The following is a 24,096-nucleotide window of genomic DNA, read 5'->3' as shown; positions in this document are numbered from 1 at the left end:
CTTACAAATATTAAAATTATTTGTATAAACATATACAGTGTTTATCACGTCTTTTATGATGTAGTGGGCGATATTGGCGGATGGTTCATGGTTTAGCGAAGAAACCCTCCAGTACTTCACCCCACTCATCATTCACTCCTTGGATATGCGGTGATTTTTTTTATTTGCTAAGATATCTTTATAAAGCTTTTGGAGTATGTTCATACAATAACACTAAAGAAAGTGCGCATTTTCATAAAATTCTATTCATCGGTTGTAGAGTTACTGAAGTCTAGCCCAATGGCTCACAAGTGTGCCTGATAAAGAGCCGGCACAAATCCCTTAATGTAACAGCTTGCAAACTGGGCTAGATTCACAATGATAGGGCTACTTTCACAAAACTGGGCAAGTTTCGTGCTTTTCTACAATAAAACGTGACTGCAGATGCACTGCCATGGTCATATATAAGAACACAGCAATGTACAACTTTAATATTGCTAATGGTCATATATAAGAACACAGCAATGTGCAACTTTAATATTGCTAACATCACACTGTGGTTGCAAACTCTAGACTCTAAAACACTGACACAAGCAGCGAAATCAGTAAAGTCTATGTTGCACAAAAAATTAGGACTGTGGCTCGCCGTATACCTGAGCTCTGATTGCAAAAAAAAAAAAAAAAGACTTTGTGAAAAGCTTTTTATCAGTGTTCCTCGGCAAGTAAGCTAACACTGAAGAGACTCCTTGCAGCAGGAATTCTGTCGAGGAGAGCATGCCACTCATCATTGCTGATGACTAATGCGCATGTCTCAAACCCAACAACACCTCGCCCCCACTATACATGAAAAAAGCTTTTATGTAGACAGGGCCTTACACAACCTCGTGCCAACGAGTTGCCATTGATGGATTCATTAAGAGCGTCCTGTGGTGCTTTCGTAATTTGTATCTGCCAGCTCTATGATCACCTTTCCATTCAATCAGTGGGAATCCCAAAATGTGCTCACGGTGAGAAAGACTGTCTTGGCACTGACTGGGCAGGTGGAGCTGCCTGTAGGGTGAACAGGTTCACGACACTACCCTGAATAGCAAGCCATCTGGAAGAGCCTGGCCTTCCAGATGAGGCGCTCGAGCCAGGCAAGGCATTCCTGTGCATGCATGATGGGCTGCAGAGGGCCAATTGGGTGACAGCACCGTCAAAACAACCTTTCTAAATAAAAACACTGCGAACTATGAGAGCACTAAGTGCACTGTTTCTTATGCTGCACAAACCAACACATACCGTACCATTTCCAATTATTAACAATACGGAATGGCGATAAAGTGGTCAAAAAGTCAGCACAGGCTATAAGTTGCTATAAGTGGCTGGCCAGTGCAGAAAGGGCTCATTTCTTTTTGGAACTACATTCCTTCCATGCCAATAGCAGAAATGCCATAATGCAAGCCGTCACACAGGATGAACATGCCTCTCAAGAACTCACGGTCAGGACAAGCTGGCAGGCAGCCTTACGATCCTTCTTCCAGAACGAACTCCCACCAAATGTACTGGTTTAGATCACTACTTATGGATACCATAATCTGGCTACGTTAGTAGGGCAACTGCCAGCCCCATGTTGAGGCTTCGGTACCTTTATGTTCACATACTTCCCAGGGTTGGCCTGTAACTTATCGGCCCACAGTGGACCACGCCGAATGCCATCAGGAATGAAGGGCCTACCTGGAATCCCTCCAAATAGCCTGACAGGAGCTTCGTAAACTGCCTGAAGCTCTCTGTGCTTGCCTAAAGAGTGCGATTGGTTTTCAAACACACTCCCTGCCGAATTACTTTACATTGCACAAAATACAACAAACTCCAAATAGACCTCACCGCCAAGCGTACGGTTCCATACCAACTCTAACTGGCACTGTCCCAGAGCCAATATTCCACAACGTCAATCACTCCAGTCTAACATACATGGGAGGCCTCGGTTAAGAATCTGGGCGAAAAAATCCTCTTTGACCATATACTAACCATCTAAGGGGAGGTCAGTACAGCCTCACTCTAGACGTGTGGCGGTTTGGGCTGATTGGTATGACATGACGATAGTTATAGCGCGAGAACAGAAGGACGACAAATAGTCTACTTCTTGTCCCTTTGTCGTTTTCCCGTTGCCGCGCTATAACTATCCTCACTCTAGAACTCAAACCCAAACAAGGCTTTCAAAATAAGTTTTTTTCTCTCTCTCCACAAAAATCTGAAAATAATGAAGCCAGATATGATATAGGGCACATTAATTGTACAGTCTAAATATTGTTTCGCAATTGGGATATGAGTGTGCGGAAAGTAAAGTAGAGGAGAACATCAGTGACCATGCAACCTTTGGCCTCGACTAACACTACCAGGCTTGCAAGAACATAAATGCCATATAAAGTGGACAATTACCATCATGGCCAGCGCTTGTAATTTACCACACCGACTAAACCTTGGAATTGGGGCATGCACAAAATGGCTGCCTTTCTAGCACGGGCGCTTGAATGAATGATAAAATGAAGGTTAAAGTGGTGGTACAAACCAGCTGGGATTTTCATTTTTGAGCACTTTACAGCTGCGAAAATTTCCATCTCAGAGCAGATTAGAGCAGCTAATTTTGCATCTGGAAGCACATTAAAGCAGCCAACTTCACATCCTCATTAATATGACATACATGAAACTGGCTGCAAGTGCGAAGTCTCTTCCATGGACTTCCCCAAATAATGGTCTTTAGATTATCATACCTGAACACCCGAACCTGTAGATAGGTGGCCAAAACTGCACAAGCATTCTTCTGTCTCTCTCTACTTTCCCATCTCTCTCACTGCAAAAATGCATGCTCACGACAGGGCACGAACTATTTTCTGCGTCAGAGGCGTGCGAAGGCCTGTCCTGTAAACAGTGCCCTTTGTTGGAGTCACCATATCTACGCTGCAACACATGCTTTGTTTTAGAAAGTTTATATTTCACCACTTATCCATCCTGTATTCCCTTGCGATCAGAGACAATATTTGTACATACGGCAAAATTCAAACTCGCTGTTGTAAAGCTTGCCAAGAAAAAAAGAGACTCCACCAAGCCCTTCATCGTGAAGTTCTTAAGCGGCCCTGCAACACTTTTGGAGCATGGTCAGAAAAACCTGCCGATTGGAAGTAGAGGCTTCCCAGAACACGCGAGCCAAATGTTATAGCTCATCACGCGGCCTACAATTCTCAATAAATTAAAAAAGTCAGTTAAAGATTGCTTTCTCTTCCTTCGACAAATTATGAAAGACGCTCGAAAATCGCACATGGCAAGTCTATTTATCAGCCGTTGGCCGATTTGAACATGGCACACTCGGTTGTTATAGAGGTCGTCGCAAACGGCAACGACTTGTCCACGGGTGCAGGGCTCAAGGTCACGAAGCGCGCGTGACATACCTTGTTTGCCACTCCACTTCCTCCTTGCTTAGCTTCTAGCACTTTCCTCGGGAGGAGAAAAAAGAGGATGTGATTGCAGCGTATGACAAATCTTTGTAACTCCGCTCGTACTGGGTGGATTCTTAACATTTTTGCGGCATTGAATTTCTGAGGCAATGAGCTCTTCCAGTGAATTAATTTCATGATGACTCAAAAAAGTGTTTCAGAGCCCCTCAAAAGAGTGATTTTGCATACGAGAGAAAGCAGAAGAATGAGTGCTTGCTAATACAAGTTTCCTACAACTAACCCTTTTCAACTATATGTGAAAGCTTAGGTCCTCTTGTGTCGCTGTGTCATTGGACCTGCTTTTTCCTAGCATTGTCAAGAAGAGCTTAAAAACAATGGGGCACACAAACATGTCTTACCAAACCAATAACGATGCGCTTTGCACAGGCCACTAAAGCTGCCACAGCGATTTTCAAGAAGGACCTTTGTCAGCAATTCCAACTAGGCCATGCATAAGCAGGATTTCACTGGTTAAAGTACGATTTATTTTAGATAAATAAAGAAGTACACTTTGTATAGCTCCAAATTATTTTTTATAAAGTATGTAACAGGTGCGGTAGGACAAAAAAATAATTGTGAATTATTTCGAATGCATGTACAAAGTGTGCGTAATTTTCACACCCCTTTAGAGAAGGTCTAAAATTGCAAAAACAGTATGCAAATAAGTACAATGATTAACCTGTTTCTACTGACAATAAACATTTAGCAGAATTTAGCACTAATCGCACTGCGCCTTCCTCGTTCAGCCAGCACTATTGACAACTTCCCATTCAGTCAGTGTGAAGTCAAAATATGCCTACGTGGAGCAAGCAGAGCTCAGCATGCCCGGCGAGGGTCCTGGGCCAAACACGGCGGCAAGACGCCTCTGAATACTCGGGAGTTCTTCCCGCCACAGCCGCAATGCGAGTGCGTCCTCCCGCCGCCGCCGTGAGAGTGCGTCCTGCCGCCGCCGCCGTGGGAGTGCGTCCTGCCGCCGCCGCCGTGGGAGTGCGTCCTGCCGCCGCCGCCGTGGGAGTGCGTCCTGCCGCCGCCGCCGTGGGAGTGCGTCCTGCCGCCGCCGCCGTGGGAGTGCGTCCTGCCGCCGCCGCCGTGGGAGTGATCTACGCCGCAGAAGGACAATCGGATGACAAGGTTGTCAACCAATCTTCTCAAACAAAAGCCCTGTAGACTACATGACACTAACATAGAGAAATGGTTTATTCTATTTAGCAATCGGTACATTACCACTCCTGATAAGAAGCAGTATAGTACAGTATTAAAGTAGTCAAAAAGTTAGCACATGCTAAAACACAGCTGAATGGTATTGAAAGAAGAGATTTGTGAGGGCTCATTTTTTACTTTACCCAACCATTTTGAAAGCAAGCAAATCGCAGAGCAATAGAAGGTACAGAGAATGTTAACTGTACTGTGTAATGTTAAGTGTACTATGTTGACTGTACAGAGCTAGATGGCATTCAGCGTAACGAAACCAGATTTCTGTTCCTTCTACATGCCTTCCCGCTCTCTCTTCTATTACACAGCTTGGCAAAAGCGATCCCTGCGCCACAGGTTTTATTTTTCTTCAAAAAGAATTGAAAGCAAATTTTTGTACATTAAATACTATGACTATCTACTAAATCTCGTGAAAATAATTATGGACAAACAATTATAAAGAAAAGAAGCTTGATGAATTGTTTGAAAATGCTTGGGAAAGTTCTCTACTCGTGGTACTGTCAGCTCTAAAAAGGTGAGTATGAAGTAAGAAATGTTTCAATTGACATCAGCAAGCAGGTGGCGTGCAAGTACAGCAGGCCATTCATTACATTGCATGGCCACAAAAAGCCTTTATCGCCACGACAGATTTCATGTAGTCTATGCCCATGCTCCTTTCGTATGCTGTCTGCAAGCCGCTAATAGTGTCCAGTGTGTTTCTTTTTTTCTGCTGATATACCGTCATACACCGGCTGCTTGACCTTACACCTGTGTCCCTACATTCGCGAAATAGAAAGTGTCGGGGTACCAGCACACTCTGGAGACTACTCGCCTGAATGCTCGAGTTTTTTTTTTTTTTGTCAATCGGACAGGTGAGTCATTCATTTCAGGGAGGCTTGCAAGATATGAGCTGGTCTGTTTTCACGACATCCCCAATCATCATAAACTAGAGTGGAGGGCTTACTTTCCCCCCTGCACAAGTAAGTCAACCAAGGCACAGGAATGCATCGGAAGAAACCTGCAGATGCAATTTTTCCAGCCCATATGTGCTGAGAAACATATCACCGGAAGATATTAAGCCAAATGCAAATGGTGCCACGGCCGGATACTATGCGTGATTGTTTCCCCGGGCAGTGGGAAGTTGTTGACCAGCTCAGATCCAGTAAGACAAGGGTCGTGGAATGGGCAACACAGGTTGCCATGAACAACATGGAATCATCTGCACCTGCCTTCTAATGAAAATTTTCCGTCGAGCCTTACTTACACCAGCAGACCACTACGACACTAAAAGCAGCTGTTGTGGTACAAGTATAGCTTTGAACCACTTTCCTATATTCGAGCCACCCATGCACGCGAAGCCGCTCGTGGTCGCCTTCTGGCCTCCCAAGAAAACCAACAGCGTCGATAAGATCAAGGACACCGCTATGTGCACTTTTCGCCCGGTTCGTTGGTTCTGCTCTGGTCTCCAACCGGGCAGGTTGGCCTGTAAAACTGCTGACTCAGTACACAGGACCATACAAAGAGCTTCGTGAGGCGACTCCCGTCACTCATGAAATCGCTCCTGCTGCCTCGTCGTTTTCATCCACCCCTCGAAACAGCGAAATCATACATGTCACACATCTGAAGCAGTACCACTCTCCCACTGACGTCCAGATGCGCCGGTACGGCGCCTTTACCGACGGTAGTTCTACAAGTAGGCTGCCACTGTGCAAATTGTCAATGCACGTATGTATCCGACGAATGAAGGTCGCTTGCTGCTCGAGCGACGAGCCAGACTGGCCAGTGCTGCAACCACTCTTGCAAATATATTTTGCAAGTAACGTGGGCATTTACAACACACTTCTTCATTACCTTTACATAACCATCATCACATGGTGTTCCCCATCTTCATCGTTGGTGCATATAACCCTTGAGTCTGTTCCGTGCCTCGATGCGACAGTTTTTGGCAACGTCTACCAGGCCTAAAAAGGCGTGTAAAGGACTACATCTCAAGTGATGGAGGTTACTCCTCGATTCCCTGTCCCTGCTCACCCGCTTTACTTCTTGGAGCTTCACTCAAGTCGTCGTTTGGGCTACGTGTCCACCAGCACGCCAAAGGACGAGCCCTTAGGTGCTTCTCCCTTTAACCCTCCAGCTACGACTGCCACAGCTACTCACTCTTGGATCGTCAGTTGACCCCCTTGCGAGCCCCCCCTGTTTTCTGGACTCTGAAATGAGGACACGGATTGGCTACACCAATATGACATAGTGAATGCAGCGAACTGTTGGGTCGATCCACACAAACTCCGCCACATATCCTTTCATCTTACTGGCATGACGAAGACTTGGTTTTTTAATTACCAGATCGACTTTCCCGACTGGGACGTCTTCAAAGAACATCTGCGACAAGACTTTGCTAGTCCAGCAGTTCGAGCCAGCCTGGCAAAGAGAACTCTTGATGGTCGCAAACAACTACGCGAGTTTTATACCGCATATATCGAGGATGTTCTCTCTCTTTGTCAACGCGTCAACACCTTCATGACCGAGACAAAGTGCACCATCTGTTCAAAGGCATAGGTTCTCTTGCCTTGAATGCTTTGGTCACAAACGACCCAACTACCGTTGCTTGATTGACGTTTTATTTTATTTATTACATACTGCCAATACCTTTAGGAATTATTGCAGGAAGGACACAAACTATAAACAAATAAGGAAAAAAGACAAAAGGAAAAACACTGCGAAATAACATAAGTGTTTTTTTCTTTTTTCCCCTTTTTTTGTGCTGAATGGCAAAGTTAAGATAAACAGGAAAATTCACATTAGCTAAACATTTATACACAACTGTGAAATCTGTTTAGTGCTGACACAATATATCAATATACTTGCGATTATACAATCATAGTTACACATTAGTACGTAAGCTTTACAAAAAATACGAAAAAAAATATACATTCTATGCACAAGTAGTGGAATGTGGGTAGCAGAATACCAATAGTAGTACACATCGCTAAGGAAAAATGCGAAATATTTGTAGTTTTATGTTTGTGCATCATGTAAGTAATTTTCAAGTAGTGATAAAAAGGTAGTTAGTGAGGTGGTATTGGTAGTAGTAGAAGGTAAGTCGTTCACTGTCGTATGGCTAGCGGAAAGAAAGTACTTAAAGCAATTTGTATGAAAGCGTTATTCATTTAGGGTGTATGTGTGCTTTAGTAGAGTTATTCTTGTGTCAGAACTAGAGATATACCGTATTTACTCACATAATCCTCGCACTCGCATAATTCTCGCACCCCCCACATCGCCCTAGAAAAATACGAAAAAAATTTTTTCCTCGAGTAATTATGGCACCCCCGAAAACTGCCGCAATAATGTCTGCTCGTTCCAGCCACTGATGATGATAGCGCGCGCCATTTGGCGCCATCTCTTAAGCATCAAGCGTACTATTGCACGGAGATTCAAACCAATCCAAGCCAACCGAAGTGGCCAGTGCGCGTTGCGGCGTGTTTTGTATGTTGCGTCGGTTATCTTGGCACGTTATGGGGCGATACTGAAGCCACACGGCTGCTTCAAGTTGCAAGTGATAGATCATACGCTAAACAACGGCAACAGGGCCGCCGGTAGGCCTTTCGGAGCCTACGAATTTTGTGTTCGCTACTGGTGACGACAGCTGAAAGCCACCAAGACGCGTTGGGCCTGCCGTGTGCCTAAAGCTGGGTTTGATGGTAAATTAGAAGTGTGGCAGCTTGGGTTAGTTGGTATGGCATGACGATAGTTATAGAGCGAGAACACAACGACGACACAGAGACAAGAAGGACACGAGCGCTAACTTCCAACTGAGTTTATTTTTATTGCGCAGAGCACGAAAATATATAGAGGAGACAGTAACCATTTGATAAAAACGATATGGCACAATGAGCAGAACACGAGTAAGAAAAAAAAAACACAAAAACAAAGGCACCGAAAAACAGCAAAGAAAAATCTAGAAGAAAACAAAACAGAAAGGTAAAGATGATATAACTACCTGCCCGCACCGAAACCTTCGAGGAACCTGCGTTCCTTCTCGGACAAAGCCACGGAAGGCTTGCTAACACAAGGCACCTGTTCGCGTGCCATCTGCGCGGCCTCGACAATGACTCGGGTGCTTTCATCTCCGTGTTTGCACAGAGTCGCTGTGTCCCTTTACCTCTACTCAGTGATCTTTTATTGGCAAAAATGGGCAAAAAACTGCAGGAAAAGTTAGAAGGCTCGCATGTCGTCAAAATATTCAGATACGTGGACGAGTTCTTGGTTCTTCTAAATTGTAATTCTTCTATGTTTCACTCGTTTGCGACTCAAACTATAGGTGTATTCAAGATTGTTTAAAGCCTCTTGTGTTGACACATGAAATGCCCGATAATGACAAGTTACGCTTTTTGTATTTAAATCTGGTTTTTAGCTCACAGGACATCTGTTGGTGTTATGAACCACGTGCGCAGAAACCTCTACTTCCCTTTTCTTCCGCTCACAGTAAGATAGTTAAGCGAGGCATAGCACAAACCTGCCTTGAGAATGCTTTAAATAGGTCGTGCGCCCACAATATCTCTGCGAGCTTCAAAGCTCAAGTTTCCCGGCTTAAGGCTTCAGGTTTCCCCGAGGCGTTTATCGCGTCTGTTGCCGAGACGATCCTGCGAACTAATAAGGAAGAGCAGAGGAAGCGACAGAATCTGAACAACACGGATACAAAACGTGAAAGGATAGCCGTGATTCCATACATACGCCAGATGTCACACAGGCTCAAAAAAATCGGAAAACAAGTTGGAGTTCGTGTCCTGTTCTCCGCACCATGCAAATTAATCAGCCTCACCAAATCTACAAAGCCCCTGAAAACGCAATCATCAACGGAATGCAGAGTTCAACATCGAAACAGGTATGCGGCCTGCTCCCGGGAAGTTGTGGTGCTTGTTATGTCGGAACGACCGGAAGGTGTCTGAACGATCGGCTGAGAGAACACGCGAACAATTTTAGAAACGGGAAAGATGGTTTTCTTGCCCAGCACTGCACTGAGTGATATTGTGCTCCCCTCTTCAAGAACACAGCGACGCTGTACAAACACAGACATGAAAGCACCCGAGTCATTGTCGAGGCCGCGCAGATGGCACGCGAACAGGTGCCTTGTATTAGCAAGCCCTCCGTGGTTTTGTCCGAGAAGGAACGCAGGTTCCTCGAAGGTTTCGGTGCGGGCAGGTAGTTATATTATCTTTACCTTTCCGTTTCGTTTTCTTTTAGACTTTTCCTTGCTGTTTTTCAGTGCTTTTGTTTTTGTGTTTGTTTTTTTTCTTACTCATGTTCTGCTCTTTGTGCCATTAGGTTTTTATCACATGGTTACTGTCTGCTCTATATATTTTCGTGCTCTGCGCAATAAACTCAGTTGGAAGTTAGCGCTCGTGTCTTTCGTGTCCTTGTCTCTGTGTCGTCGTTTTGTTCTCGCGATATAACTATCGTCATTGATGGTAAACTTTATTTCTTCAGAAGAAAACTTTTCAGAAGTATGCTTCAGCCTCGAGAGACTGTGGTTTCATTTTCAAACTATGAAAACACACCGTTTGGTGTAGAATAGTGGAAATAGAGCAGGCTGTAGCACTATCGATCATTCAGCACAGCTGTCACATCACTGCCTTCTGTCACAGCCCTTGCGCTAGATGGCAAATGAGCTGTAGCACTTGACGCATTATCGATAACAGATTTCTATAAAGAAAAACTATAGAATACCATTGAATGTTCAGGTATCTCTAGCAAACACATGAAAAGTGAAGCAACATCACTGCAAAATAAAATAATTTAAAAACAATATGAAAGAATACATACGGAGAGTCCTGTACAGATGACTCTGGGCTGCAATGGCGACGCCCACACCAGCGCGACGACGGCCGCCCTAAGAAAAAGTAAGACCGCAAGTTCAAGATGCTAAGCTGCACTGAATGACGAGAATGCTTTGACGACATGTAAAAAAAAACGCATTACATGATGTCCAAGCAGCCAGCTTTTCTATTGTTTGAAGAAGTCAATTTCTTTGTTACTATACAGGCGACACCTTAGGTGCATTAGAGTTGCTGACCACAGGTGCCGTGTCTCTGCCTTGCTATTCCAGGAGAAAGCGAACAAAGAAAGGCAAGAAAGAAAAAAGGTCGCGAGTATGTTCTACACTAGACTGTACAGACACAAGCAACACTGTAGTATAGACCACAAATGATGCTGGTAATTGTCTACAGACATAGCTTACAGCTACTAATGCACCATTCTAAAAAAATTATCAGTGAATTAACAAGGCACAGATACAGCCATAGTCTTCATGAGGCAAGCCGTCCTCATCGAAGTTGCTAGTTGCACCCGGACCACTGGTGGCACATTGTGTTCTTTGCACGGCAGCCATAACGCATAAGAAGGATCTGCAGCAATGGTGAATACACAGTGAAATTTCAATGCAACAAATCTCAAAGAACCGCTAAATATTATCCTTTATTGTGAAGTCTTTTTAAAAAAAGTAATAAAAATTTGCACAAAAATAGTAAACATTAACTCATGAGCCGCATACCCATGCTGTGTATACATTATCGAGCAACCACATTATGCTCAAATAAGTGCGAAAAAACGAACTCGAAGTAATACAGAACCAGTGCACGTTTATTTGAAAAAGAGGGCAGTCTATCTTGATGTGAGCAGCTCGACTGCTGGAAAATAAACTATTACGGTAAGCAGGCGCGTCCTTCTTGCGCACTGCGAAATGTTAGCAGTTAATACGAATTCTTCACGTTGGTTTGCGTGCACTGTTTCAACGTAGTCTTTACTCTCGTCGCAGTTTCCTTACCACAATGGATGATACGGATCTTATCGGTCATTAGCTAAGCTCGCATGCACGCTTTGTGGAAGCACTGTAGGTTGTGTGAGAGTTTGTACAGCATGAGCAAGTTATTATCAGAGACTTCAACCAATAGGTCTCGTATTGCATTTTTCACCGTCTAAGCATTCCTCTCGTGCCGTTTCCGTAGCTCATCTTGAATGTTCAACCACCAACAAAAAGGCTAGAAACCAGCCCGCATGTCAAGCTGCCTGACAAAAGCAAGGATGACGGGGTAAAGGCTAACTTGAAAAGCAAGTTCCAGACGATGATGATGACAACAGGGCTATCGCACAATTGAATAGTGCAGGCAAAGAGAAATATGTCAGCATTCTCATCATGACGAGAGTGGCAGCTACGGAGCTGGGCATAATGTTAACAGCCGTGAATAGCTTCTTAAAGTCGTTATTCATCATTTTGGAGTGTTCTGAAAATGTAAGGGAGACAAAAGTCGATAAATTATTCTGAAACATGCAATATTCTGAAATTAGTAGTGGTGAAACATTTTTACAATAAACCAATGGACATTTGGAAGGGAATTTTCGAAAAAAAACATTATATTGAGGATTGCTATGACGAGATTCGACTGCACAGTGTACTATTTTTGGAGAAGTGCTAAAGGTTGATAATTTGAACAACCATGAAAAAAAGAAGATTAAAATGAAGAATCCACAAAATGAAAGTAAGCTCATGCTATGGAGACAAATAACAAAGAAGTAAGGTAGATCCCCACCAAGGAGCCTTTGCAACAAGGTAATCAAGCCTGCCTCCCAACACACAAACAGCAGTATACAAAAATTCAAAAGCTCAGTTATTACGAAGTTTCATAAGATGTCCATGAGCAATACAGTAATTAGACAATGAAAAGTGGCAAAGGACTTCATACTTTAGCCAACAGATGATTCATTGGCACAGTCATTTCCCTTCTTCCTTGTGTAATGTGTTTTGCAAATTTTACTTGCTCTATTATCGCAGCAGCAGCTCAATATCTTCTTATTTTCCAGCATTGGTTTACCCTTGCACTCTGAGCACTGGGTGGGTAGGTGCCCATTTGTATGCATTTCTTTTACTGAGAAATCATGTTCACACGTGCACATGTTGGCACATCTTTCCATTTGTGCCACACAACTTTAGCCACATGACAAATGTATTTCATATACCCCTTTAGCACTGCATTCTGCATATGATTTCGTGTAGTGCTTCTTGCACCCTGTTTTCGTGGCCACCTATGAACGTGCACAAGACTGCAAGCTCCTTAAGCATAAAACTTCACCTCATGTCCATGTCGTTTCCCAACCTTCTTGTGGTGGTACAGCATTGTATACACATGGGCCACAACTATATATGTCTTATCGACCTTCACCCTTCGAGAAGGAACATTAGAGTTTCTGGCCTTCGACAAAGCCCCTGCACCCTCGTAGCACAAGCACAGCCAAACTTTTTGAACTGGGCATGCGCAAAGGGGCATTGTCTAATACTGCTACAACAAAATTTTCGCCACGATGAATAATTTGCGATTCCCTGTCAGCTGCCCATCAAGTACACAGTTCGCCGGTGTGCCGCCGAGCTGGTGGGCTCGGCAGCACACCGGCGATGGGTCATCCTAACCCACTTGACTTCTTCGCTACGCAGTTCTTCGTGCTGCCCTGGATCCTGATGCTACTGCAGAACTTCGACTAGCCTACCCGGTCTCCACTACCATGCGGCGCTGACCACCTGCCTGTGAACGCGTCACCTCGCCATAACGGGGTGCGCCAGCCCGGCCTGTACTGTGCACTGGAATGCGCGCATCACCGCCAAACGCTCTCACTACGGTTGCCTCGTGGTCATCAGCTGGCATCTTGGATTTCGGGCACGCTATCTTCCGACAGCGCCACCGTTCCTTGGAGCACCAATATAAACCCTGGGCAGACGCTCACTGTGCCTAGTGGGCTCGGCGGCACACCGGCGATGGGTCATCCTAACCCGCTTGACTTCACTACGCAGGTAACGAATTACCACTGCCTTTACGCTAAGCGAACTGGATGCCGATCATTACTTGTTCTGCTGAGCCCACGGCGCTCCATCTCTGTAGTTCTCGATTGTGCCAAAATGCTGTTGAAATTGATATTAGCAGGTGATATTGAGACTAATCCTGGACCTAGGAATGAACACTGTGTGGTGTCTAGTGACATGCTTGATATACTGAAGACATTGCAATCTGGGCAGTCGGCCATGCTTGAGCAGTTAGGTTCAATCAGATCAACCCTTGATGAACATGAAAAAACGTTCAATGACCTGAGCTCGCGATTGACCAAAATAGAATCCGACTTACTATCACTTTCAAATGTTCAGTCTCAATTTGAAATCATTGAAAGTGTTGCCACTAACAGCGCTGCTCAGGTAACTAGGCTGTCTGACCGGATTAGCCACATGGAAAGCACATCCCGAAGGCGCAACCTGATCTTTTACGGGTTCAGTGATGTGCGAAACGAGGCGTGGCATGTTAGTGAATAACTGGTTACTGATCTCTGTTACAAAAGCCTGGGCATGACTATTCGAAGTCGTGACATAGAACGTGCCCATAGACTCCGAGCTTATCGTGAGGGGAAATGGCGACCGATAATAGTAAAATTTGCCCACTTCAAGGATAAAGAAGCACTCCTTTCGTCTAGCAGTAAACTGAAAGGCACAGATTACGGCATCAGTGAAGACTTTGCCCCGGAAATTCGTGTAGCCAGAAGGCGCCTCATCGAATTTGGAAAAGCACAGCACTCCCCGTTTAAGCTCCGTTATGACAAGCTTATCTGTGGCAGAAAAACATGCAGAGGGCATTGTCAAGGTCATTGACTCCCTGAAGTGTTCTTCATCCTGCGGTATTGATGGAATCAACGCGAAAGCACTAAAAGTACAAAATATGCGTGCAGTGCGATTCTTTGTATTATCTTTCAGCACTCACTTGACACAGGTACAGTGCCAGATGATTGGAGGACAGGGAAGGTCATTCCAGTCTTCAAAATAGGTGACCGGTCTTCCCCTGGAAACTACCGTCCCATTCTCCTCACCAGCATATGCTCCAAGATCATGGAACACGTCATCTACTCTTAAGGGGAGATGAGAGTCGAAAAATCGCGTTTAGCAAAATTTTTCGTATATCCGAGTTTTATTGCATTGTAATCTTCAACCCTTCTTTCATCTGAAAATTTCAAAACTAAATTCGAACCGCAAAATACAAAAAAATGTGTATGAAGGCATCGCGGTGGCTCGAAATTTCGTGAAATTGCGCCGATATTGGCCATCTTTGACTGCGCGCTGCTCCCCGTCGCAGTGCCGCCCGCCATCGCGATCACTTGGGAAAGTTGCGTCCGGCCTTCTTCGTACAGCTCCGACGACCGCCAATTTCGTACGTGGGCAAAAAAAAAAAAAAAACGAGGCCTTTTTATTACGTGGTTTGAGCGGTTTGAAACGCGCTGCACCCTAAGCCGCATCGCCATTGGCTACCGAGTCGTTGTCAGCTGTGTTGGTGGCGGCCATCGGCATTTGGTCCGCCTGCTTTTCTGCGCGTCTACGCATATTTCCGCGGTGACAAGCCCGAAAAAGTGCAACGCGAGATCGCAGAAGTTTCGAACGAGGCACAAGTTCAAGGGAAGGTGGCGTAAAGCGCCCCGAACGTCGGCGACGAACGAGAACGCGCCTACGTGTGCTAGGCCTGACGGCGGCATCGACGAGTGCGCGAGCGACAGTGGCTGCGATGAAGGGATTGACGCTGCGCTTTCTTTCGTCAGAAGCTCGGCTTCTTCGAAAAAGACGCAAGACAGCGCGATGAGGTTTGTGCAACGACAGTTTCGTGCGACACCCTCTTGCTGACAGCACTTGTGGCAGGTGCGGCATGCCCTGCTTGCGGTATTCAAAAACTTGCCGTTCGGGAGCCGGCAGAAAAGGGCAAGGGACTTTCGTCGCCCCTCGAACTTCATTGCGAAAACAGCGAATGCTCAGCAACTGTTGTTTCGTGCTCCTATACGTCACTGCGTGTTACGGCGGACGGCAGCAGCCGAGTGAGCCAACGGCACAACAGTGGGAGCTCCCGAGATAGTTTTGCTGTAAATGTGAAGGCGGTGGTGGCTGCACGTGCTGTCGGCATTGGGCATGAGCAATTGTCGAGATTTTGCTCCATTATTGGACTCCCAAAGCCAATGCACCACCGAGGATTTTTTTCTATACCAAAGAAGGTGCACACCGCTGCCATGACAGCTGTGAGTGAAAACTTGCGCCGATCCAGAGAGTTGACGAAAGAAGTAGCAGGCGAAACTGATGTGGCTGTTATGTTCGACGGCACTTCGCAGAAGAGGGGCCACAAAAGCCACAACGGGATTGGCACAGTTATCTCCTTAGATACTGGCCTCTGCTTAGACTTCGAGGTCATATCAAATTACTGCCTGAAATGCAGTAGGCACAAGGATATGGGCCCAGACGAGGAAGTGTGGCAGGCGATTCCATGGCCCAGTCTGTGAAAAAAATGCAGACTGTTCCTCCCATGCCATGGAAACGGAGGCTGCAATGCGCATTTGGCAGAGAACATTGACTTATGACACTCCACTGAATTTCATGACATTCTTGAGTGACGGTGACAGCAAAGCATATAGTGCAGTTGCAGAGTCAAAAGTCTATGGTGCTGTCAATATAGAAAAAGAAGACTGCACTAATCATGTGGCCAAGAGACTTGGCACCGGCTACGGAAGCTGCATGTGCCATTACCACGAGGGCAGAAAATGAAAGAGCCAGCCATTCAGAAGCTCCAAACATACTATCAGATTGCCATTAACAAGCAACAGGGGGAGTGTACGGGATATGTACACTACAGTATGGGCTTCGTACGTCCACTCATGCTCTACCGACAATGCTGGCAGCCACAAGTTTTGCCCTGCAGGAACAGAGTCGTGGTGCAAACATCAACGCGCTGAAGCACTTGGTGAACCTGCACCACGTCACACACCTCTCCTGACAAAAGCACAGGGATTGGCTGTTTTGCCCATTTATAAGCGGCTAACGGATGAGAAGCTCCTTGCTCGATGCATCAAAGGGAAAACCCAGAACGCATCGGAATCCCTGAACAGCAAAATTTGGCTACTTTGCCCCCAAGACTAAGTTTGTCTCCCGAACGGTTGTCGAGACTGCCGCAGCTATGGCAATCCTGTGGTTCAACAAGGGTCATGCTACTTTCGAGCACATCCTGGAAGAGCTCAACATACTGCCATCTAGAGATCTAGTTACTTTCAGTGATTCCCGCGATGCGAGGCGCATCAAGAGATTGTCCGAGCATCTGACAGCAGAAGCAAGGGCCCACCGTCGTCGTGGAGTGAAAAGGGCACGGCTAGAAGAAAGTGCTCGCAAGGACCGTGAGGGCACAACCTATGCTGCAGGAGAGTTCTAGTAACTTGCAGTGCTTTTCAAAGTTCTGTTGAACATTATGGCCAAAGATTATGCATTTCTAACAACTCTGTGATAAAAAAAAAAAACTTTCAAATGCGTTTTTCTGCTTTTGCAGTTTTGCGTGATCTGTGCTTCTTATACACGCTACTTCGTATCTTTAGAATTGACATATCTCTATGAAATTTTGCACATAGCATGATGAAGGCCCATAGAGTGCAAGTATCCATTCAGATTGTCAGTGCTGCTTGATTATGTTTTTAAAAAAATACGTAACATTAAAAGCCCTTTGCAACTAGAGCCATAGTAAATTTTTCTGTATTATTATTGTATTTTACCTTTTTACACACAAAATTAATATAGTTTTTTGCACTCTACAGTTCCAAAGGATCATAGTCAGCTATATCTGCATGCTTTATCTCAAATTTTTATAGGTCAGAATTGTTGCATAACAATGGCCATATTTTGCAGTATCTGACCTGCAGAAAGAAAACCGAGCAATCTACATGAAAATAAATGACATATTTGAAAAGAGGAGAAAAAACTCTATTAGCATGCCAATTTGTGTTAAATTCAGACTCTTATTAAAGAAAATCGTTTTTCGGGTAGCATTTCCCCTTAACACCAAGAAATGTACCTTTGCTAGCAAGACAATCAAAGTTCTCGGCCACCTTGTCAGCAAAGAAGGAATTCGAGGACAGCGGCAAGCTTCTCGGGGTCGGGCCGATTTTCCTCGTCCACTACGTCAAAAGGACCTGTGCAGCTTTCTTGGGTTATCTTCTTACTTCCGGCGCTTCATACGTGGTTTTGCGGAACTTGCGTCTCCGCTTCATCAACTCCTCGCAAAGAACGTCTCCTTCATTTGGTCCGAAGACTGCGAAAGCGCTTTCACGGCATTGAAGCAAGCCCTCACGTCGGATCCGGTACTGTGCCACTTCTATTACACCGCACCCACCATCCTTCACACCGACGCAAGTAGTCATGGTCTCGGTGAGGTACTCTTGCAGCATGACAAAAACTCACGCGAACACGTCGTTGCTTACGCAAGTCGTGCTCTTACCGCTCCAGAAAAGAACTACACTATCACCGAGCAGGAGTGCCTTACTGTTGTTTGGGCAGTGCAAAGATTCCGACCATATCTTCACGGCTGGCATTTTACCGCCGTGACCGACCATAATGCCCTATGCTGGTTTTCATCGCTGAAAAACTTATAGGGTCGCCTTGGTCGCTTCGCTTGCAGGAGTATGATTTCGATGTCGCCTACAGATCTGGGAAGAAGCATCAAGATGCTGATGCTCTATCGCGCTGTCTTTTGCCCAGCGAAAGCAATTCACCATCGATACTCCAAAACGACAGCACCTCTCCAATCGCAGCGCTAAGTTCATCACCTGCCACCCTATCCGTCCTTGTTTCACAACAACGTGTCGACCCATACTGCCACACCATTGTTGACCGCTTGCCCGGCTCTACTACTCTTCCAAACGCCAGACTCCGTCGACAACTTGAACAATTTAAGCTCGTCGGTGATGCTTTATGTCGCTACATTTACCACATCGATGGCAACAAGTGGGTACCCGTCATCCCACGTTCTCTGCAACGTGAAGTTCTGGAAGCTGTCATGATGATCCAACCGCTGCTCATCTAGGCTTCCACAAGACTTACGACAAAATTCGAAGTCGTTGTTTTTGGCCTGGCCTCTCTTGAGCCGTCGCTAAGTACGTCGCCTCCTGTGTCCATTGCCAACGGCGAAAACGACCGACAACTGCTCCGGCTGGCTTAATGCAACCTCTTCCTTGTCCCGCCTCACCTTTTCTAGTCGTTGGAATCGACTTGTATGGCCCTCTTCCTATATCATCCAATGGGAATTGCTGGATTGTCACGGCAGTCGACCACCTTACCCGCTACGCAGAAACAGCTTCTATACCATCTGGAACTGCCACTGAGATCGCCGATTTCTTTCTTCGCCACATCTTTTTGCATCATGGAGCTCCACGCATTCTCCTAAGTGATCGTGGCAAAGTCTTCCCATCTTCCATTGTCGAGCAAGTTTTGCGTGCCTCGAACACTGTTCACAAGACCACTTCTAGCTACCACCCGCAGACCAACGGATTGACTGAACGGTTTCATCGGACCCTATCGGACATGATCGCCATGTACATTCACCCCAACCACACGAACTGGGATGCAATTCTACCCTTCGTGACATTCGCCTATAATACGGCTGCTCAACGCACTACCGGCTTTTCTCCATTTTTTCTCGTCCATGGTCACTTGCCAAGTTTCGCTCTGGATGTCTCTTTCCTTTCGGCCCCTGCCCCCTCCACGGCTCCTTTCTCTGAAGAATTCCTATCTCGTCTCGCACACTGCCGTCACCAGGCCCGTGTTAACACCGGCCTCTCTTAAGACACTCGAAAATCTCGCTACGACTCGTCTCGCCGTGTTGCGAGTTTTTCCCCTGGTGACGAAGTTCTTCTATGGACTCCACTACGCGTCCCCGGCCTATGCGACAAATTCATCAGGCGCTTCATTGGGCCATACACGGTGGTCGAACAGACATCTCCTGTAAATTACCGCGTTTCTCCTCTTAGCGCCAGTCCTGATCATCGTTGCCGAGGAACAGAGATAGTGCACGTATCTCGTTTAAAGCCTTATGCGCGATGCATTTCATAATACTGTCAAGCGACCAGGCAGCCGCTTTCACTGCGCGGGGGAATTAGTGTGAGCGCAACAAGCGAATGACTTTATTCTCTTTGTAATCATCATCACCTGCACATAATCTAAAAATATCATCACCAGCGTGATTTAGCTCGAGCCTGGCCGAATTATACCGGTTCCTCACAATATTACCAAGTATTACGAAATTGGAATGTGACGATTGTTCAGCTGTGAAGGGACTAACTTTCAGTTAGAAACAGGCCGTATTTCAGCTGGTTCAAGCTGCAATAAAGCCTGCAGCTGACAATATGCAGCTCGAATTAGGCTTATTGCCTGCTTTGTTGCTTGGAAATGTGCTGCATGTCGGCGAGTTACAAGTTGGCTGACAGCCTGCAAAACTGCGCTGGAACCACCAGCTATTGGTTCCATCAGCTACTGGTTCTATCAGCTGCTGGTTTCAACACCTGCTGGAACCACCAGCTACTGGTTCCATCAGCTGCTGGTTCTATCAGCTGCTGGTTTCAACACCCGCTGCCATCACCAGCTACTGGTTTCATCCCCTGCTGGTTCCATTACCTCCTGGGAATGTGCTAATAGACCAGCACTGCTGGCAGCAATAGCCAATCAGCAGGAAAGTTTCACCTGGGTCCTGATGGTATGTGAAACTCTGCAGGTGGTAATTGTCCAGAAGCTTCAACCAACCATTACAGCAGAAATATTTGCATCACCGTACGAGACGCTTGCTGCGATTTCTAACCAAAATACAGCTGCTTGCACTAGTTCTGAAAAAGCTTGACAAGTTTTTAGAGCACGAAATTGGATGACATCAGAGCAAAAGCTCATTTATTTAAATTCAAAACGTGCTTCAGTGTTCCTCAAAAGCGAGCAGCCATTCTGATTACTTGCAGTGGAAAACATTTCAGCCGGTCATCGCTAGGAACATGGTTGACCAGAACGAATGTTATACGAAAGATGTCCTCTCACCATGAGGTGGTCCCTGGCTGCGACGCTGGCCAGGAATGGCTGCCTCGGGATCCTCGGCGGGCTTGGCTTGCTCGGGGGGGCTCTCGAGGCGCCTCCTCTTGCCCCTGCTGTTCTCCCCACCGCTCGAGCAGCTAAGGCCCACCGCTGGAGCCTTGGCGGCTCGAGCGTTCACCGAGGCTATGCTGTGGGAAATGAATGTGCACATTTTTCTTTTTCTGCTTAACTCCGCTTGAGCAAGTGAAAGTGCAATGGCAGAATTTTGCTCTTTATAAACAGGCTCTCTCTCTTGCACTGGGTTTACTTAGCGATAATAGATACCAAGTTTAAGGTCCGGCCCAGGCAAATGACCAGCTTTAGAAAAGTACAGACGTAACATTTTCTGGAAGGAGCAAGTTTAGCACAATTATGCTAGCATGGCTACCATGGTAGATAAGTTCCTACCACACAGACTAAAACAGCATCAACATAAAAATGCCGAATGTTTTTAGATTTGAAAACAAGGATTGCGTCAGCTGCCCACTGCTGATGCAGAGTGCAAATGACTTCATTGCGGTGGCAGTCCTCTTGTGAGAACCGATCTACTTAAATGGGAGGCTACCCGGGATACCTAACTTCTACGAGCTAAGCTCCCTAAGGCGTGGATCTGTCCATTCCTTGTATGTACCTTACCGCCTATAGTTTCACCTTTGCAAACTGCCCACTACTTCGTACTTGCAAAGATCCCACAACACCCCATCACCAATCGACCACTTCATCAACCATGAAGCCGTTATAATGAAGGCGGAACAAAAGCGACATATAGCTACCACTTACAAATATTAAAATTATTTGTATAAACATATACAGTGTTTATCACGTCTTTTATGATGTAGTGGGCGATATTGGCGGATGGTTCATGGTTTAGCGAAGAAACCCTCCAGTACTTCACCCCACTCATCATTCACTCCTTGGATATGCGGCGATTTTTTTATTTGCTAAGATATCTTTATAAAGCTTTTGGAGTATGTTCATACAATAACTGTTGTGTAGTGTGACTGTGGCCGCTAGGTTTGGCGGCAACAGGAAAGACAGCTACGAACATGTGATGTGTGGCCGCTCCACCTGGCGGCGTTGAAGTGGTTCCGAGTTGTTTTTGATACGCATGTGGTCAGTTGGTGTTTGCCGGCGGAGTGTGGCCTGGCGTAAATAAACGTTCGTATTCCTCAACCCACAACATGTAACACTGGCGACGAGGATGGGATTGGTCGGCATGATGTCCAGCGCGGCAATGGAGGACGGGCGGAACCCCGGACAACGGGAGGCCTCCAGCAATGGCTCCCTCGAGCAATTCAACTTGTCACAGCCGGACGAGTGGGAAGACTATGCTCAGCGGTTCGAATTCTTCCTGGAGGCGCAGGGCATTGCGGACGCTGGAAAGAAAAGGTCGACGTTTCTCAGCCGTTGCGGGGCCGCGACGTTCCAGTTGGCCAAGGCCCTCGTCGCGCCGGACCAGCTGAAAGATACGCCGTACGAGGACATCATCGCTGCACTTCGAAATCATCTTTCGCCGAAACCACCGGAATTGGCGCGGCGATACGAGTTCCATCGCAGAGAGCAAGCAACCGGTGAGTCCGTCGCTGCATACCTCGCGGCTCTGCGAACGACTGCACAGCACTGCAACTTCGTTGACCTTGATAAGGCACTCCGAGACCATTTCGTTTTTGGCCTGAGGAACGATAAAGCTAAACGGCGCATTTTGGCGAAAAAAGAAGTGTCGCTCGCCTGCGCCGTCGAGGAAGCTACCGCCGCTGAGGCCATCGACCGTGAGACCAGCCAGTCGCGACTAAATGCAACCGCGCAGCGTACCGAGCCAGTGCACCAGGGAACGGTCGCCGACTGTGGAGAGGACCAGGACGCCCTCGAGGAATGTGTTCGTCAGTTACGTGCAGACACCAGTCAACGCAGGGACGCAGGACTGGGGGGCGGATCTTGTGCCGGTTGTGGGGGGCCGCACGAGCGCCGGTTGTGTCGTTTCCGTGATGCCCAATGCCGAGGTTGCGGAAAAACAGGGCACATAGCCAAGGTCTGCCGGTCTCAACGAAAGCGGGACCGCCGTGAAAATTTTGAGACAAACGGCAGGACGGACAATTCGCGGACCACTCCGCGTGCGAGTACCTCGTACTGCGACAACCTCACGGAGACAGCCATCCACGATGTGCCCCAGCCCGGGACAAAGAAGATTCACGTTGCTGTCGAAATCGAAGGTGTGGAATGCGAGATGGAGGTGGACTCGGGATCCACGTTTTCGCTCATCTCCGAGGCTACGGCCAGGCAAATCTTCCCGAATGGGTGCATCCCTAAGTTGAAGCAACTCGGCGTCGTTATGAAGGACTATCAGGGAAACTGCATAGCAGTGCAAGGGATGGCCACAGTTACAGTAAAATTCAGGGGTTTTGCTGGCCCACTGAAACTTGTCATTGTCAAAGGGCAGCGTCAAAGCCTCCTTGGACTAGACTGGTTTCCAGCATTAGGAATTAAGGTCAGCGGAGTGCATCGCATGGACGAACTGGCCACGGCATTTGACAAGCTGTTTGAGGAGTTTGCTGTTGTCTTTGACGGGGGACTGGGGTGCTACAAGGGACCACCTGTGAAGTTGGCCTTGAACCCGGAGGTGGTGCCAGTCCGCCTAAAGGCAAGGAGGGTGCCCTTTGCACTGCGCCAAAAGATCGATGCCGAGCTGGACAAGGTGCTACAGCAGGGTGTTCTGGAGCCAGTGGACTGCGCGGAGTGGGAAACCCCTATTGTCACACCATTGAAGGGAAATGGAGACATCCGCATCTGTGCAGACTACAAGTGTACCATTAACAAGGCCCTCCAGCAGCATGCATATCCGGTGCCGGTGGTCAGCCACGTATTGGCTTCTCTCTCAGGCGGAACCATTTCTGCAAAGCTCGACTTGGCCCAGGCTTCCCAGCAGCTGCCTGTCACCAATGAGTCTGCAGCAGCAAACACATCGTGGGGCGTTCAGGGTACGCCGATTGCAGTTTGGTGTCAGTGTCGCACCCGGCATCTTCCAAAATCTAATGGAAACCCTCCTACGTGGAATACCAGGTGTAATCCCATATTTTGATGATGTGCTAATTGCAGGGGCGTCAGGTCAAGAATTGCTCTCTCGCCTTCGCGAGGTCCTTCGCCGTTTCCAGGATGCTGGGCTGAAGGTAAAAAGAGAGAAGTGCCAGCTGGGTGTCGCCCAAGTCGAGTTCTTGGGGTTTCGAATAGACGCCGAGGGCATCCATCCGACCCCAGAAAAAACACAGGCCATTCTTGGTGCACCTCGCCCGTCAAACAAGACCGAACTCCAGGCATTCCTGGGACTGGTGAACTTCTATCATGCGTTCTTGCCACACAAGGCCACTGTTGCGGAACCACTACACCGACTTTTGGACAAGAAGGCCACCTTTGTGTGGGGCCAAACACAACAAAAAGCGTTTGAAAGCGTGAAAGAACTCTTGGCATCCAATCAAGTCTTGACGCATTATGATGAGAAGCAACCTCTCATCCTTGCCTGTGATGCGTCCC

At 46.8% G+C, this 24,096-nt stretch overlaps 1 protein-coding gene across 4 annotated transcripts in view; it reads right to left on the bottom strand.

Annotated features, from left to right (window-relative positions):
- Positions 1 to 24,096, bottom strand: part of LOC142786321 (uncharacterized) — a 286,022-nt gene that overhangs the window by 185,224 nt on the left and 76,702 nt on the right. For all 4 annotated transcript variants that reach the window (XM_075883956.1, XM_075883957.1, XM_075883958.1 and 1 more), the window contains exons 8-10: positions 20,539 to 20,720; positions 10,464 to 10,530; positions 4,253 to 4,552 (exon numbers count right to left, since the gene is read on the bottom strand). In XM_075883956.1, coding sequence (XP_075740071.1) covers positions 4,253 to 4,552; positions 10,464 to 10,530; positions 20,539 to 20,720 — 549 coding nt within the window. The remainder of the gene's footprint in view (positions 1 to 4,252; positions 4,553 to 10,463; positions 10,531 to 20,538; positions 20,721 to 24,096) is intronic.

This window comes from Rhipicephalus microplus, unplaced genomic scaffold (genome assembly GCF_043290135.1).
Source record: "Rhipicephalus microplus isolate Deutch F79 unplaced genomic scaffold, USDA_Rmic scaffold_22, whole genome shotgun sequence".
Classification (NCBI taxonomy): Eukaryota; Metazoa; Arthropoda; class Arachnida; order Ixodida; family Ixodidae; genus Rhipicephalus; species Rhipicephalus microplus.
Note: the sequence above shows the minus strand (reverse complement) of the source record. Positions and strands in the feature narration are given on the sequence as shown.